Source organism: Dendropsophus ebraccatus, chromosome 12, assembly GCF_027789765.1.
Source record: "Dendropsophus ebraccatus isolate aDenEbr1 chromosome 12, aDenEbr1.pat, whole genome shotgun sequence".
NCBI classification, from domain to species: domain Eukaryota; kingdom Metazoa; phylum Chordata; class Amphibia; order Anura; family Hylidae; genus Dendropsophus; species Dendropsophus ebraccatus.
The window spans coordinates 22,831,542-22,848,228 of NC_091465.1; the positions used below are offsets into that span (position 1 = coordinate 22,831,542).

Consider the following 16,687-nt stretch of genomic DNA (forward strand, 5'->3'; position numbering starts at 1 on the left):
AAAAAAAAATCAATAACAAACATGGTTTTCCCACTTACCATCCCCCCTAAGTCTGTCTCCATTTGAATTTCCCACTGTTTGCAGGTCCCTGAAGCTCCAGTTGGTGTCTTCATTTTTTCTTCACTTCCTGGTTTGAGCTTTCCCATGATGCACTTAGTCTCCTGTGATGTCTGACTCTGTAAAACTGTTAGATGGCTTACAGCTTGCTCAGCCAATCAGAGCTGAGCAACCCGAGACATGTGACAAAGGGAGGTTGGCCTAACAGGGCTTAGACTAGTTTCTCTCGATGTCATTGTCACAAAATGGCTGCCACAGAAAAGCCTGGGGTCAACAGTCATTAGGTACAAAACATACAGTGCGATTAATCGTGGCTTGCAAAGTCACGGCAAGTGATCGCTGAACGATGTTTGTTTGCTTCTTTCCATTGCCCCATATGGAGGCGTGTAAAAGGCCCCTAAAATCTGTAGAATCCTGGCCCGGTGTAGCAGCTGTACAATAGCGCTATAAAACCAGACTATACCTTTCCTTTTGGCCATTACTGAGACAGCTGTGTTTACAGGGGTTGAACGGTATTAGAAAAACATGGCTGCTTTCTTCCAGAAGAACACCAAACCTCTCCTCCATTGCTCTTCCCCATTTAAATCAATGGTGCAGAGTTGCAATACCAGACATGAACAGGTGTGGCACCATTTCCAACCCCTTTTACAGGGGTTATCCAGCACTACAAAATCACGGCCACTTTCTTCCAGAGACAGCCCCTCTTGTCTCCAGCTTGGGTGGGGTTTTGCTGCTCAGTTCTATTAGGCTACGTTCACACAGAGCAAAAGAGGCGGATTACGCGAGGAAATATTTCAGCCTGAAATCAACCGACACTGGATAACCCCTTTAAAGAGGCATCTGCCATACATAGTGTTGCAAAGCATGGTGACGCCATATAAATTACACACAAAACAATTGCATTGAATAAAACCGCCAAATCACAGGGTATGAAGAAATTTGTTAGCATGTTTTTTTTTTATTTGTTTTTTTTTTGTTTGTTTTTTTAAGTGCCTTCCATGCATATCAGATCCGTCAGCAACAATCCCATGACACTTTTTGTAATGATACAGCACTGCAGTTTTACAAGAGGTTGTGCTGCGTCTTATTCAGCAAATGTATTAAACCGTGCAATAACAAAAAAAAAAAAAAAAAAAAAAGTATAAACATTAAAACGCTGACTGTAGAACAGCAGTACAGGGAGAAGGTAGTGTTGCACAAAAAGGGAAAAAAAAAAAAAAAAAAAAAGAGCCAAATCCATTGTCATCACATATATACAATATAGATATGTACACATAGATCATCCTCTTAATGAACAATATCAAAATAGTCTATTCCTATTGAAATCGCCTTCCTACAACTTTGCTTCGCTCCTTGGACAGGACAAATAGAAGAATTATTTACATGAACAGAACGTACGAGGACACAGACTCACTAGGGCCACAAATGCTGGAACAGATCTTGGAAAGAGGGGGAGGGGGGGGGTCGACAGGTGCAGGAGAGACAAAGATGGCGGCTAAAAACATGGTTGTCAATGAAAAGGTGGAGACATAGGGCGGGCATGGGGAACCTTCGGCCCTCCAGCTGTTGCAAAACTACAATTTCCATCATGCCTGGACAGCCAAAGCGAAGCTTTGGCTGTCCAGGCATGATGGGAATTGTAGTTTTGCAACAGCTGGAGGGCCGAAGGTTCCCAATGTCTAACATAGGGGGGAGATTTATCAAACATGGTGTAAAGTCAAACTGGCTCAGTTGCCACTAGCAACCAATCAGATTCCACCTTTCATTTTTCAGAGGTCTGTGAGGAATGAAAGGTGGAATCTGATTGGTTGCTAGGGGCAACTAAGCCAGTTTCACTTTACACCATGTTTGGTAAATCTCCTCCATAATGGGACTACACAAGGCCGATACGGTCTACAGATGTATATACACATAGGGGTCATATGAATATATTGTTAGGCCAGGAGTTCCCCAACTTTCAGCTGTTGTAAAAACTACAACTCCCATCGTGCCCGACAGCCTTTGGCTTCTGTGAGTGTGATATGGCGCACTCATCAGGGGCAATGTAATATCAATAGGAAATCGAGCAGCTAGAGATGACTATGTAGCTGTAGTAGTGAAGTACAAGCTGCTGTTACGATTATGGAAGCTAAGCTATATGAGATGTATGTTCTAGAAAAGAGTTGTCCCATCATTATACCTTACATTTCTCTGTTAGCCACATGAGTTGAACATAGTTATGTTTTCCCGTGGGTCATGTGATCTTTTACAGAGCTGCTGATTAGCCGTGAGGCAGCATGTGACTCCATAAGGGGGGTTTTTAGCGCATGCGATTACCTTACGACTATAATTCTATAAGGACATTACACCTTATGTTCTGGTGTAGTGACTTGTACAGGGTTTGTCCCATCATTGTTCATTGATAATCAAGATAGATCATCAATATCAGACTGGAGCTAGAAACTACAGCGCCATTTACCGTACATGGGCTGCAGTAACCTGGCATGACCACTGCATAATGTACGGCGCTGTCTGATTCTAGTTCTGTTACCTGCAGCTCTGGGAAAACAGAGCCGTGTGTCAGACATCCTCCGATTTTATACCAGTTACAGATATTGAGGACACGTAATCAATAGTCCTAGAAAAATTCCTTTAAATCTTCTTACATCAGCATACTGTCCTCACACAATGATACTCATAGGTGTGCTCACATGCACTAAACATCCCTCGAAGAAGGCAAACAGGGATACCACACGAGCCAATCAGCAGCCCTATAAATAATCACATGACATCCGAAAATACAAAGCCTCATGATACTTGTCATAATGTTGCATGCCCACTTTTGCTTTACTGCTTACTGCTTTACTGCATTACTGCTTTTAGCTCCACACTGCGCACGCTCACATACACGTATCCTTAGTTAAGCGCTCCTATAAAATACTCCGCAATTACAAATAAAAAAAAATAAAAGGGTCTGTCCAAATTAAAAAGGTCTAATTCCCCCAACCCCCTCCCCAAGAAACACCATGACTTGTGCCTGATATTGCACCTTAGTCCCATTCCAGTGGGTGAGCTGCAGTACCAGGTACACCCTTCAGCGGAGAGGGGCGCTGTTGTGGATACACGTGTTCTTTGCTATTTTACGAAATCTCCTTAAGTTGAAGGTAAAATGCTAGTCCTACAGCTCTAGGACTGTTGTGCTAGTTGGCGACTTCTTCTATGTATAAAAGAATCACGCACGCACACAAACCTCTTGGCTCGGGGAGGGAGGGGGATTAAAAAATCTCCAATATAGAATTTCCATCAATCAATGGCCACAAATTCACAAAGTCCGCTCACTGACTGTCATGGAAGAACAGCACCCGCTGATCTGGGATTACAGCTGCGTCTCCTCCGGGTGCTGTACACACCTGTATACCTGGCGTCTGCAGTAATATTCTTATACGTTACTGTATATTATACTCAGTCTAACCCTACAAGTCATGAGCGTATATGGGATGGATATATAGATTACAGCTTATTTTGCTAACCCTGTAATGCCATTTTAAACAGGAACCAGTATTTCGCCTGTGCCGCCAAGTGGTCCTCACCATGCGTCCCTGTCTCTTTAAATGAGCGGCATACATCTAAACCATTGGGCCATGTAAGAGGACCCTAATAGTGAGAATACCCCTTTCTGCAATGATCGTGCAGACCCCCGAATCTATGGAGGCACTGGCTCCCTTTAAAATAAGATGATTGACATAAAGCAATAACACAGGCATCAAGTCTAACGGCCTAAAAATAAGGCTATGGCAAACAAAGATCTGCCGGGCCGCCATCACACTACAACTCCCAGCCTGTTGGCAGTAATAGTTTGATGATGGCCGCAGTTACAGGCTGCCCACCCTGTAAAAAATATATATATTTTCCAGCCTGCTGTGCAAACTGCATGACATATTCAGTATATTACGTATTTCTACTTATCCCTATACTATGGATCCATACTGTGACCTTGGCAACCAATCAGAGCTCTACTTTCATTATGTAAACTGCTCTAAAATATAGGTTTTGCTGTGGTTGCTATGGGCAAATCATAGCAACCAATCACAGCTCAGCTGTCATAAAATAAAAGCTGTGCTGTGATTGGTTGCTATGAACTTCCTTTGTTGCCCATAGCAACCATTCACAGCACAGCTTTCATTTTATGAAAGCTGAGCTGTGATTTGTTGCTATGAACTGGCTTTGCTTCCCATAGCAACCAATCACAGCTCGGCTTTCATAAAATGAAAGCTTCGTTGGTGATTGGTTGCTCTGGGCAACAAAGCCAGTTATCATAGGAGAGAACTGCCCACGGCAACCAATCACAGCACAGCTTTCACTTTATGAAAGCTGAGCTGTGATTGGTTGCTATGGGCAACAAAGCCAGTCCATAGCAACAAATCACAGCTCAGCTTTCATAAAATGAAAGCTGTGCTGTGATTGGTTGCTATGGGCAACAAAGCAAGTAATCATAGGGGAAACTGCCCACGGCAACCAATCACAGCACTATAGGAAATGAAAGCTCTTTAGTGATTATTTTTCACAAAGCATAGTTGCCAACAATCCCCAGAAACCACTACAGAGTTGGCAGAGTTAGGGGAAGGTCAGGGTGGAGTTTAACCGAGATGCTAAAGGGGCTGGCAAGGCTTAGAAAAACATGTCCGCTTTCTTCCAGAGACAGCACCTCTCTTTTCCTCAGTTTAAGTGTGGATTTGCAACTAATTTCTATTGACGTGAATGACGTTGACCGGTAATACCACACACAACCTGAGGACAAGGGTGGCAGTGTTCCTCCAAGAAAATAGTTGTGCTTTTTGTAACCCCTTTAAATCTCCCTAGTTGCCCCACACACCGGTTGTCCCTATACAGTTATAATTTGTATGGCGGTGAAAAACTTACCTAAAAACAAGTCTTCATCAGACAACAAGGGGAATACGCTCTAAGGGTGCGTTCACACCTACAGGATCTGCAGCAGATTTGATGCTGTGTTCAGTTATTTAAATGAAATCTGCTGCAGAAAATCAGCTGCAGATCCTGTAGATGTGAACGCACCATAAAAATGTAAACATATTGCGATGGCGATATTGCACAAGAATCAACAAAAATACAAGAACGCACACGTAATCAGAGGCTGTAACGGAGGAGTCTATAGGTACAGACACCAGAGAACTACAGATCCCAGCATACCCTACAAGCAGCTTCTGTGACTAACAGCAGATGCTGGGATTTGTAGTCCTATTGCATCTAAGCTCTTATCAGGTATAATAAAAAATTTAAAAAAAAAGAATGTGCACAATTAGAAAAACATGGCTGCTGCGGCGCCACACCTGTCCATGAGTTGTGTGTGCCATTGCAATGCAGCTCCTATAATGGGAATAGAGCTGTGTTGCAATACCACATATGACCTGTGGACAAGTGTGGCGCTGTTTACAGAAGAAACAAACAAAGTCAACAACCACTTAGATTTTTTCCCCCTACCTCATTGGTTATTACAATTTCTGCCGCCGCTTTGCACCAGTCCCTATGAATACGTCCCCGGCATGTTTACATTTTGATGCGGGCTGAATTCTTGATCACGGCTATCAATCATGGTAAAGGCGGCCACAGATGTAAATGGATTTCAGCTAAACCCACTGGATAGCAGTCATGGTGATCATCAGTTCATCTATGGCAGTGGCTACCAACTTGTGGCTTATGGCTGACTGAGAACTACAACTCTCAGCATTCTCTGACAGCTGCAGGTCAGACACTACTAGTAGCTGTTAAAAAAGCAAAATTATATATAACCGAGTGTAACTATTGCCATCTTATCCATAATGACAAATATAAACTGCATTTCTGCAGAGCCCCTTTTACCATGATGACAGGAGTAATCATTTTCAAAAGAATATAGATGGAGTGTATGCTGGGACATGTAGTCCCAATACACCACATCTGAACACTTTAGTAAGTGACACACAATACTATCTAGAATGACCAGACCAGGGGCCAGGAGAAAGGAAAATTTTCACAATATGTGAATATATAAAGGTCAGGACAGTTGCAGGAAAAAGTAAGTGACCCCCTAGACATGACCTGGATTGCTGCATTGATTACTATTAAATGTGATCTGATTGTTCTCCAAGACACAATCTAGCCAAACTTAAAAAAAAACCCAAAAAAAAGCCACATGATTGTACTGTTCAGGTCTATTAATCCTCACAATAGGTAAACATCCACCGTGAAGGGAGTAAAAAGTAAGGAATCCCTTTGGAATTACCTGGATTTCTGGATCACTTACTAATAATATGCAGTCTAATCTGTATCACAATTACAGAAAAAAAACTGACTAACCTAACAGCACACAAACAGTTCTACTGTTCATGGTTATTACTGAGCACGGTGAGTAAACATCCACAGAGCAGGGGTGTTCTCAAGTAAAGACTTGAAATTAATAACCTGCAAATCTCTCTTTAGCAGCAATCACCTCCGCTGAATATTTCCTGTAGCTGCACAACAATGAGGAGGAATTTCGGACACAAAAGGGTTCATTTACTTTTTTTTTTTTGCAACTGTACTAGTAAATGCATGAATTAGTTAACACAAGGTAATGGAGGAAGAAGGGGTAAGTCTTTGTTGCAAACCATTGGAGATAAACTAATGTCAAGGGAGCTTGGGTCTGTCCAAACCCGAGCGTGCGGCATTTGATTACCAGTGGCTGAAGAAGTTGGATGCAGGCCTAGGGAATACTGGAACACATAGGGGGAAATTTATCAAAGGGTGTAAATTTTAGACTGGTGCAAACTGCCCATAGCAACCAATCACAGCTCAGCTTCCAGCTCTGGTGAAAGGAAAGAGGAGCTGTGATTGGTTGCTGTGGCAAGTTTGCACCAGTCTAAATTTTACACCCTTTGATAAATCTCCCCCATAGACTATATCCATGTTTGCCTGCATTTCCTAGGGCTGCATCCAACTTCTTTAGTCACTAGTAACATAGCATAGGAATAGAGAAGCACTCTACTGGCCCCTAGTGGCATCCTTCCACTCTATGTATACTATCTGTGTCACTTAAAAAAGTATTCACCGTCCCTTCCCAAAAAGGCAAAACCCACCCCTTAAATATTCTGGCAATGGAGACCTACTGATCTGCTCTGCCCGCTGCCCCCTCAGATTGCGGTTGTTCCGTTACATGGCAGTGTAACAATAAAAATTCCTTCAAGACACATAGAAAAAAGGCAGAAAAGCAACACAGTTCCACTATTCTTAGCTCATATAAATAAATCAGATATAAAAAGGACTGAGAGCGTCCCAGAAATGCCACCTGTCCGGGTCGGGATAATGAAATGCACATCGAGAAGTGAAAGTGCTCAGAGAGATTCTGTCCAGAGTTCAGTGTTACACCAATCGCAGGACCATAGTGAGCGGCTGCAGCTTATCAGGGAGACTGCGCTCTGCCGCCTCATACTACTACTCCAAGCAGGCCCTGGCAGAGGGTGCTGGGGGTTGTAGTCTGTGAGCAGCAGAGAGCAGATGTACAGGGTCAGCTCATAAGCACCGATACCGTTTCTCCTGCTATGAACAGTTTTGATTGTCATCAATGTTAGCAGTGATTTCCTTTTTCGCTCCTCGCTTGGATGTCTTTACCTTTTTTTATGTTTTTTGTTTTTCATATCACATTCATGGTCACTTATACCAACAAACACGGGGGGTAACGAGACAACAGAGCTATTGTATCTGTAATAGTGCTATACAATAGAGTCCCAGTCAAAATCATCCTGGATGTCATCTGCAGGAAGGGGGCGACGTATGTGGAAATTTGTGGACGGCATCATGTGAGGTTGGTTCATTACTCCATGGTGCCCTAGGAATAAAAACAAAAAAAAACAAAACATATACATGATTAGTTTTGTCGGTGCGTACAGGTAGACTTTAAGGCTGGGTTCACACTACGTATATTTCAGGCAGTATTGTGGTCCTCATATTGCAACCAAAACCAGGAGCGGATTGAAAACACAGAAAGGCTCTGTTCACACAATGTTGAAATTGAGTGGACGGCCGCCATTTAATGGCAAATATTTGCTGTTATTTTAAAACAACGGCTGTTATATTGAAATAATGGCCGTTATTTACTGTTATATGGCGGCCATCCACTCAATTTCAACATTGTGTGAACAGATCCTTTCTGTGTTTTTAACCACTCCTGGTTTTGGTTGCAATATGAAGTCTTTAGTGTGATGTTACAACCCTTACCCACCTTAAAGAGCCAACATACCTGACAAGCCGGATCCTGTAGTGCTCATAGGTGGCAAATGGGTGTAACCTGGGGGGCCCATCATTGAAGTAGGAACATTTTGCCTGGAGTCTAGATAAACATTTCCTGAATGACAGAAAAACATAAATAGCAATGTCCGTAAGATCCCTCTATGATTCGTGGAGGTCCTAACTATGGGGTCCTCAATGTTTCTTACATAGAAAGGGTCAGACCCACCGATGTTTTTTAACACACATAGTTGTCCTGGCCACCAGATACACAGGGGATACAGCACTGGCCCATTTAACTGAATGTGGTTGACTATTGTTCCTGGCTGGGGGAAAAGGGAAAAGCAACACTGAACTTGGCATGACCCATGGAAAACCCGGAAGACCCCAGAACTTTTAGGTCATGGCAAATCCCAGTGATATAGCATCCCTTTATAACATGGAAATACACCTTTAAGACCACACTTAAAGGCGTCACCCCTTTTTGCATTCTGACTCGAGGGGGCGGGGCCTATGTGCTAAATTTACCCATTACACCTGTGTAGAGAAGTCAGAATGCAAAAAGGAGGTGATAATGTCACTTTAAGGTCCAAAGCAGATCACTAGGGCTTAGAAAAGCTGGACCAATATGACGTCTGCCTATGTGGCCTTCATTCACATTACGGACATGGCTTCTATCCCCTACAGAGCTGTGTCCAGAATTACACATCCATACTCCGTAGGCCTGGCTTATTTCTGCCCAGATATACCCCATATGTACTAAACTTGTGAATGTGGCCTTAGCAAGGTTTTTTTTTTCCTTACCTGACCCAAGGTGCTGTGTGGGTTTCGCACTGTGCATGTTCCCATGACATACAGGTGACTGGACATTGCTCTGCGGGTGGATGAAGCCGGTGTGATTGAAGAATTCGCTAAGTGAAGAACACAGGTCTGCAAGCTGAACCTGATCCAGGGACCAGTTCTTAAGATCTGCTTGTCTCATGCTTTCCATTAAACCTGGGTAAAAGAGAGAAAGCTTATTGGAGAGCTATAGGTGTGCAAGAAGTGACAGGAAAATGTCCCCTCCAAATCAGGAATAAGAGCTCCTGGATGTAATATGGAGAAAGCCTATTCATTTCTCCTTCCGTACTGGTGACAAACCCCGCTGGCTACATCCTACACTGGAGACTGTTCTACATTTAGCTAAATATTACTATCTAGTTGCCTCCTGAATAGAAGCTGCAACCAGCAATATGGAGAGCGATGTATGGGACACTGCAGTCCAGGTAGGTAAACCTTTAAGAGGCTTTTGTGCTGGCTAAGGCCCCTTCACTTGACTGTGGCAGTCTCTAGAGTCAGGAAACTTTAATCCGGAAGCCTTCAGGAAACCATCAATGTTTTCTGACCGTGAAAACGGAGTTAAAAAATAATATATATGTTGCAGTGAAATGATAGAATCCCGGGAAATGATGGAATGAACACGCTGTTTCATCATTTCCCTAGGGATTTGATCAAATGCCTGACCCCTTTCAAAGAAATGATGGAATGAACGATCGAGGAATCACCCGGCTCTATGTTTGGTGGCGGAGGCGGACGGGGGAGCAGAGCGGCACGCCTCCCGGCAGGCATATGTTGGCTGGGCAGACGGGGAGCAGAGTGGCAGGCTGGAGAGCAGGAGGCGTGTCGCAGGGCGGGGTGGATGGGGCCGGAGGCGGACGGTGAGCAGAGCGGCACACCTCCTGGCAGGCATATGGCGGCGGGGTTGGACGGGGAGCGGAGCGGACAGGCTGGGGGAGCAGGAGGCACACCTCCTGGCAGGCAAATGGCTGCGGGGACAGACTGGGAGCAAAGCGGACAGGCCGGGGGAGCAGGAGGCACGTAACAGGGGAAACAAGTGGAACAGGGAGCAGAGAGGCGGCGGAGGCGGACAGGGGAGTAGGAGGGGCGTAGCAGGGGAAACGAGTGGAACGTGGAGCAGAGAGGCGGCGGAGGCGGACAGGGGAGTAGGAGGCGCATAGCAGGGGAAACGAGTGGAACAGGGAGCAGAGAGGCAGCAGAGGTGGACGGGGAGAAGAGCGGCACACCTCCGAGCAGGCATACGGCGGCGGGGACAGACGGGGAGTGGAGCGGACAGGCTGGGGGAGCAGGAGGCACACCTACCGGCAGGCATATGGCTGCGGGGACAGACGGGGAGCAAAGCGGACAGGCCGGGGGAGCAGGAGGTGCGTAGCAGGGGAAACGAGTGGAATGGGGATCAGAGAGGCGGCGGAGGCGGACGGGGAGCAGAGCGGCACACCTCCTGGCAGGCATTCGGCGGCTGAGGCGGACGGGGAGCGGAGCGGACAGGCTGGGGGAGCAGGAGGCACCCCTCCCGGCAGGCATATGGCGGCGGGGACAGACGGGGAGCGGAGCGGACAGGCCGGGGGAGCAGGAGACGCATAGCAGGGAAAACAGCGGGGAGCAGAGAGGCGGCGGAGGCAGGCGGGGAGCAGAGCAGACAGGCTGGGGGGAGCAAAGAGGTGATACGGTAAGCGAATTCTATGTTGCAGGGGGAAATTATAGAGTTCATTTCATCATTTCCCTGAAAGGGGTCAGTGATTTGATCAATTCCCTAGGGAAATGATGGAACGGCACGGTCATTTCATAAATTCCCGGGATTTGATCAAATCCCATAGTGATTTGATCAAATCCCATAGTGATTTGATCAAATCCCTTAGTGATTTGATCAAATCCCTGATTCTATCATTTCAGTGCAACATATACATAATCACCTGCTGCACGGCTGCAGCGGTGCTCCCAGCCAGCTTCTCCCTCTGTCTTCTGGATCTGCAAGGCACGAGTGACCTCACTCTTAGGCCACAGCCCTGGACGGGCATCCGTGCCCCCGACCTATGGGGTCAGGATATCTGTCCAGATTTCCTGATAAGAAATCTGGATAGATTTTCCTGACATGTAAAGGGGGCCCAAGGACACATGCATGCAAGAGGACCAACAGCAGCCCTGTCCCAACCATCAGGGTCCGATAATAAATGCATGTAAGGGAGTGTGACAGTGTTATGTGCTTGTTTATAAAAGCACAGAGAGCCCCTTTAATCACCATGGAAATCCCCCTGCATATGTGGTTTATAGTGAATGCCTTTTCATGACTTCAGTTCAGGATCCCTTCCCACTCCCACCAGGAGACCAGCAGAGCTGGAACATAGTTTCTCTCCTCTTGTGACGCTACAGATGATTTGCAGGCGCATGACTTTGGAGAATGGTCTTTGATCACATTTACGTGCCTATAGGAAGGATGAGAAGACGCTTGTGCAAACCTAAGCAGGATAAACGTGGAAGTTGTAAATTCACGGTAGGTGTACATAGGACATAAATCAGCGGTGGGCTCCGGGAGAAATGTATATGTAATACACAGATGTCGGAGGAACCCTTGTGCTGGGTGTTTTATGGACGCTGCATAAGGCCTGGGCTTTTAGTCTGCCAAATCTCAAAGAGCAAGCAGCAATCCATTCCTGGACTCCGCTCCTATTCCAGAGACTGTGCGCTATAAATCGCAGGCTGGTTTAGATTATAAATGGACACCAGATGTATATCACAGCACTGGGGGAAGCTGCCATTTTGTGAGCTGAACCAATAAGTTCCACAAACTCAGACAATGAACCACTGTAAATTCAGAAATCCACCTAAAAGTGAAAGACCTGGATTTCTGGTTCATAGAAGCCTTCTCTTGACAACAGCCAGTTACAGGGACCTAGGTTGTCCCTGGTGGCTCAGTGGTTAGCATGGAGTTTGTGCCTTTACTGGGTTTCTCCAAGGTCCCTTATACTACAAATTAACCCATCAGTAATATTCATCTAGACCTTAGACTGTAAGCCCCAATGGGGACACTGGCGCTACTTTCTCGCAAAAAACAGCACCACCCCTTTTCTCAGGTTGTTTGTGGTATTACAAATCAGCCTAAACCACACCCAAACTTCAGACAAAGGTTGTGCGATGTCTGAAAGAAAACAGCTATGGTTTCGTAGGCCTGGATAACCCCTTTAAGCCTTAAGAGCGGGGTGGCACTGTAAAATTCCAGTCATTACTATGACTCACAATTGATCTTAATGTTTCCCTACGAATAACATAAGTTGCAAGAATCCTGACATGTCTAATACTGGCAATTATCTCAGGTTTCCTGAGACTTTTGTCATTCATTAGATAATGTCTTGATCACTTTTCCTTGACTTGCAGGAAACGGTGTGTAGCGCCGGTGCTTCAATTTATTTTACACCACAGTTGTAGGCTGGGTTCACACTGCAGTTTTTCAGTCCGTTAAACAGATCCGTTTTTAAATGGTTACTTTTAACATACAGAAAAACATGGACAAACACATTTTTGTGTATGCTAAAAAATAAAAAGATCAGTTTGGTTCCTTTTTCCAATGGAAAAAATGGATCCAAACAAATGCACACAGTTGCGTCTGTTTTTCCCATAAAATGGATACATTAAACAGACTGCAAAACCACAATGTGAACCCAGTCTTACATGCAGAATCTTACGCGTCCCTTTCTACCAGTGCTTACCTTGGAACTGTGAGAGATCCACATCCGACCAGTTGGCACTGCTGGCAATACGGCAGCTTTCTTTGAGCATATCTAGAGTTGAGTACCAGTCTGAGGGGGGAAAAAAAAGTGAAAAAGATTCTTCATTATGCAGTAAATAACTTTTCATTGCTATTCTATAACAGATTTACCATCAAGCAGTCTTAGGGGACATTCACAGGTTCTGGGATTACGGTCCATGCTTGGAAGAAGGACGCTACTTTACTGGCACAGCACGTCATAACACAAGCACAAAAATTTCAACGGTTTTGAAGCTCCCGGCATCATAATGAATCATGATGCCAGGAGTTCTGCATTCTAGTTTGTAATCACAGAACCTGAGAATGCCCCCTGGTCCCATGGTCATTCCTTCAAGCACAGACTGGGAATCCCTGTACTGGAGCATTTCCCGCATGGCATGATGTATTAATATCATGCCGAGAGCAGGGAAACAGTTTAAAAACTCCTTGTTTTGGTTGCTATACAGCCTCAAATATATGTAGTGTGAACATAGCCTAAGGGTGTCTTTACACAGAGAAAATTATCTGCCAGATTTTTTGAAGCCAAAGCCAGGAACAGACTATAAACAGAGAACAGGTCATAAAGGAAAGACTGAGATTTCGCCTCTTTTCAAATCCATCCCTGGCTTTGGCTTCAAAAATCTGTCAGATAAATCTGTCTGTGTAAACGCACCCTCACGCTGGGTTCACACTACGTATATTTCAGGCAGTATTTGGTCCTCATGTCAGGTCCTCATAGCAACCAAAACAAGGAGTGGATTGAAAACACAGAAAGGATCTGTTCATATAATGTTGTAATTGAGTGGATGGCCGCCATTTAATAGCAAATGTTTGCTGTTATTTTTAAACAACGACCGTTGTATTGAAATAATGGAAGTTATTTACAGTTATATGGCGGCCATCCACTCAGTTTCACCATTATGTGAACAGAGCCTTTCTGTGTTTTCAATCCACTCCTGGTTTTGGTTGCTATGAGGACCTGACATGAGGACCAAATACAGCCTGAAATATACATAGTGTGAACCCAGCCTCAGGCTGGGTTCACACACAGTATATTTCAGGCAGTATTTGGTCCTCATAGCAACCAAAACCAGGAGTGGATTGAAAACACAGAAAGGATCTGTTCACATAATGTTGTAATTGAGTGGATGGCCGTCATTTAATGGCAAATATTTGCTGTTATCTTAAAACAACGGCCGTTATATTGAAATAATGGCAGTTATTAACTGTTATATGGCGGCCATCCACTCAATTTCACCATTGTGTGAACAGAGCCTTTCTGTGTTTTTAATCCACTCCTGGTTTTGGTTGCTATGAGGACCAAATATTGCCTGAAATATACTGTGTGTGAACCCAGCCTAAGGGTCCTTTTCCACAGGCCAATGGGCTGCAGATGACAAGCTCTGATCTCGCTGATCGGTACTCATTTGCTTGATCAGTCATGTGACCCATTAAAAGCATCACTATCGGCTACACATCACCTGTGTACACAGAGCAATGTGCGGCTAATAAAGACCATTTAAGTGGCCGGGCAAAATATACAACTAGCTGATGATCGATCTTGTTCATTGGTTACACAGTCTGATTATCATTAGCCGGATTACCAGCCTTTAGGTGATTATCCAGGAGCTGTAATGTAGTACCGATCAAACTGTGCATTACAGATAGAAGCATTACATGACAACAGCTATAAGAAGTTTCCTATACTACAACCCCCAGTATATTCTCATAGCAGTAGTAAGCCACGTCCATACAACCAGCCGTGTCACACAATCATGTCAGCCAAGAAGAGCGACGCGGCTAAGTAAGAGTATTTAATCCTGTTGAACAGAATCCCAGATTCTGCTCCGCATCAGACGGAACGTGTTCCTGAATCTCCTAATCTCAATTAAATAGGGGCTATGAATAGAAGCTGAAAACCCAGGACAATATTACAGAATTATTCCTGTCCACGCAGCGGGGAGCCACGACTAAACGCTTTCCCTAATTCATCACATGACAGTACAATACTCCCCGGAAAATAACACTGCAGCAGGTTTACAGATGCCACTCACCGAGTCTAACAGACTGCTGGGGTCAGTCCATGGACGGTCACATAAGGGTGCCAGCATATGCTTCACATACAGGACCTTCTAATGGGGTCAATGATATGCTCACATGTGCAAACATTTACTTGTTGGACCAATTCATGTAAAGTTACAATTAGCTTTGAATAACAATACTTTTGTGTATGCAGCTCCCACTTGGACCTATATGTCTCCATTCTTACATACTAAAAATAATGTAGCATAAAATAAATAAATCAGGCAGTCATGTTACTACATCCATGTTGACCAAGAGTTTCGGATCAGACTACACAGATTTTGTTTGTAGTCTGTAACCATGGAGACACAATACAATGTTTGTTTATTTTTTAGCAAAACTATTTGCCAAGGTTATGACTGCTCCCTGGAACCTACACTGATCATGAAGGAGTCCCAGCACTTATTCAGTCCCATTGATTTACTAGGTGAAATTATGGACATACATAATTAAAGGGGTTATCCAGCGCTACAAAAACATGGCCACTTTTCCCCTACTGTCTTCAGTTTGGGTGGGGTTTTGAAGTAAATGGAGCTTATTTGCAAACTGCACCTGAACTGGAGACAACAGTAGGGGGAAAAGTGGCCATGTTTTTGTAGCGCTGGATAACCCCTTTAAACCAAATGGGGACTAGAACTTCCAATTTTGGGCACATTTTGAAGGGAACCACAATGACCAATGGCTTACTGTGACCGCTCTACCTGTATTTCACATTCAAATCTGCCACAAAGCATCTTTCGCAGCATCTTTCTTGACTCTATTATTTTAATAGCACCAATACTGAAAAGTGTGAGCTCTACTACCAAATAGGTACTGCACAATACACGGTCCCGTCCTTACCTGAATTACAAGGTAGCGGCTGCTGTGTTAGCGAGTTCTGATGTGTGAGAGGTTGGTGCTGATGGTTTTGGTGATGTTGTATATGCTGGTGCTGTGCAGGATGCGGAGCAGTATGCTGTGCTGGATGCGGAGCGGTGTGCTGTGCTGGATGTGGAGCAGTGTGTTGTGCAGGATGCGGTGAATGCTGTGCAGGGTGCGGAGCACGTTGTTGAGGGTGCTGAGGTTGGTGACAGTGAGATGTGTGCTGGTTGGGGTGCTGATGATGGACTACAGTGTGATGTATGTGTGGTGACTGCTGGGACTGCTGCGTGTGGATTGGAGTGTGGGACATGTGCACTTGTCCCATAGAGTCGCCCACAGCTGAGCCAAGACTACTTGCATGGCTATTTGTCAGGTTATTTTGGCTACCGTGCTGCTGAGAACTCATTGTGCTACTGGGGGAGTGCTGATATGAGCAGGGAGAATGTGTCTGCTGGGAAGGCTCTGAAGGGAGATTCATTAGTCCTGGAAAAGAGAGGGGAAAAAAGTGGGGAAATATGGTTATTTTCCAAGGCAGTAAGAGTTTATAATTTCACTTGTAGAATGATGTTAAGTCCGGACAATGCTTTGCTGTATCAGTGCAATGTATAAGGAAGGTTGCAGAACCTACTATACTCCTTAATGAATCTTGCAGCAAATCTGCATGCATTACATGCAAACTGTTCTGCAGATTCTTAAGGGGTTAAAATGTTGCAGCACTTTCTGCAGTTGTTATAAATTACCCATTTTTCCACACAATAATTTGTTAGGGAGAAATGACACTACTGAGGCCTCAGACAATCTCAAGCCCCCAGTCACCGGGTAGAATGGAGATGACACCATTCATTTGCTATGGGAGTCCTAAAAATAGTC

The 16,687-nt window shown here is 44.7% G+C and overlaps 1 protein-coding gene across 2 annotated transcripts in view; it reads right to left on the reverse strand.

Moving 5' to 3' along the window:
• Nucleotides 1-6,960: 6,960 nt before the first annotated feature.
• Nucleotides 6,961-16,687, reverse strand: part of FOXJ3 (forkhead box J3) — a 33,626-nt gene continuing 23,899 nt past the window's right edge. The window contains exons 7-11 of one of the 2 annotated variants that reach the window (XM_069947492.1): nt 15,797-16,300; nt 12,837-12,926; nt 9,100-9,291; nt 8,309-8,413; nt 6,961-7,897 (exon numbers count right to left, since the gene is read on the reverse strand). In XM_069947492.1, the coding sequence (XP_069803593.1) occupies nt 7,782-7,897; nt 8,309-8,413; nt 9,100-9,291; nt 12,837-12,926; nt 15,797-16,300 (1,007 nt within the window). In that variant the 3' untranslated portion in view covers nt 6,961-7,781. Of the gene's footprint in view, nt 7,898-8,308; nt 8,414-9,099; nt 9,292-11,415; nt 11,589-12,836; nt 12,927-15,796; nt 16,301-16,687 lie in introns of those variants that run through there. The other variant, XM_069947493.1, reaches the window with a different exon arrangement.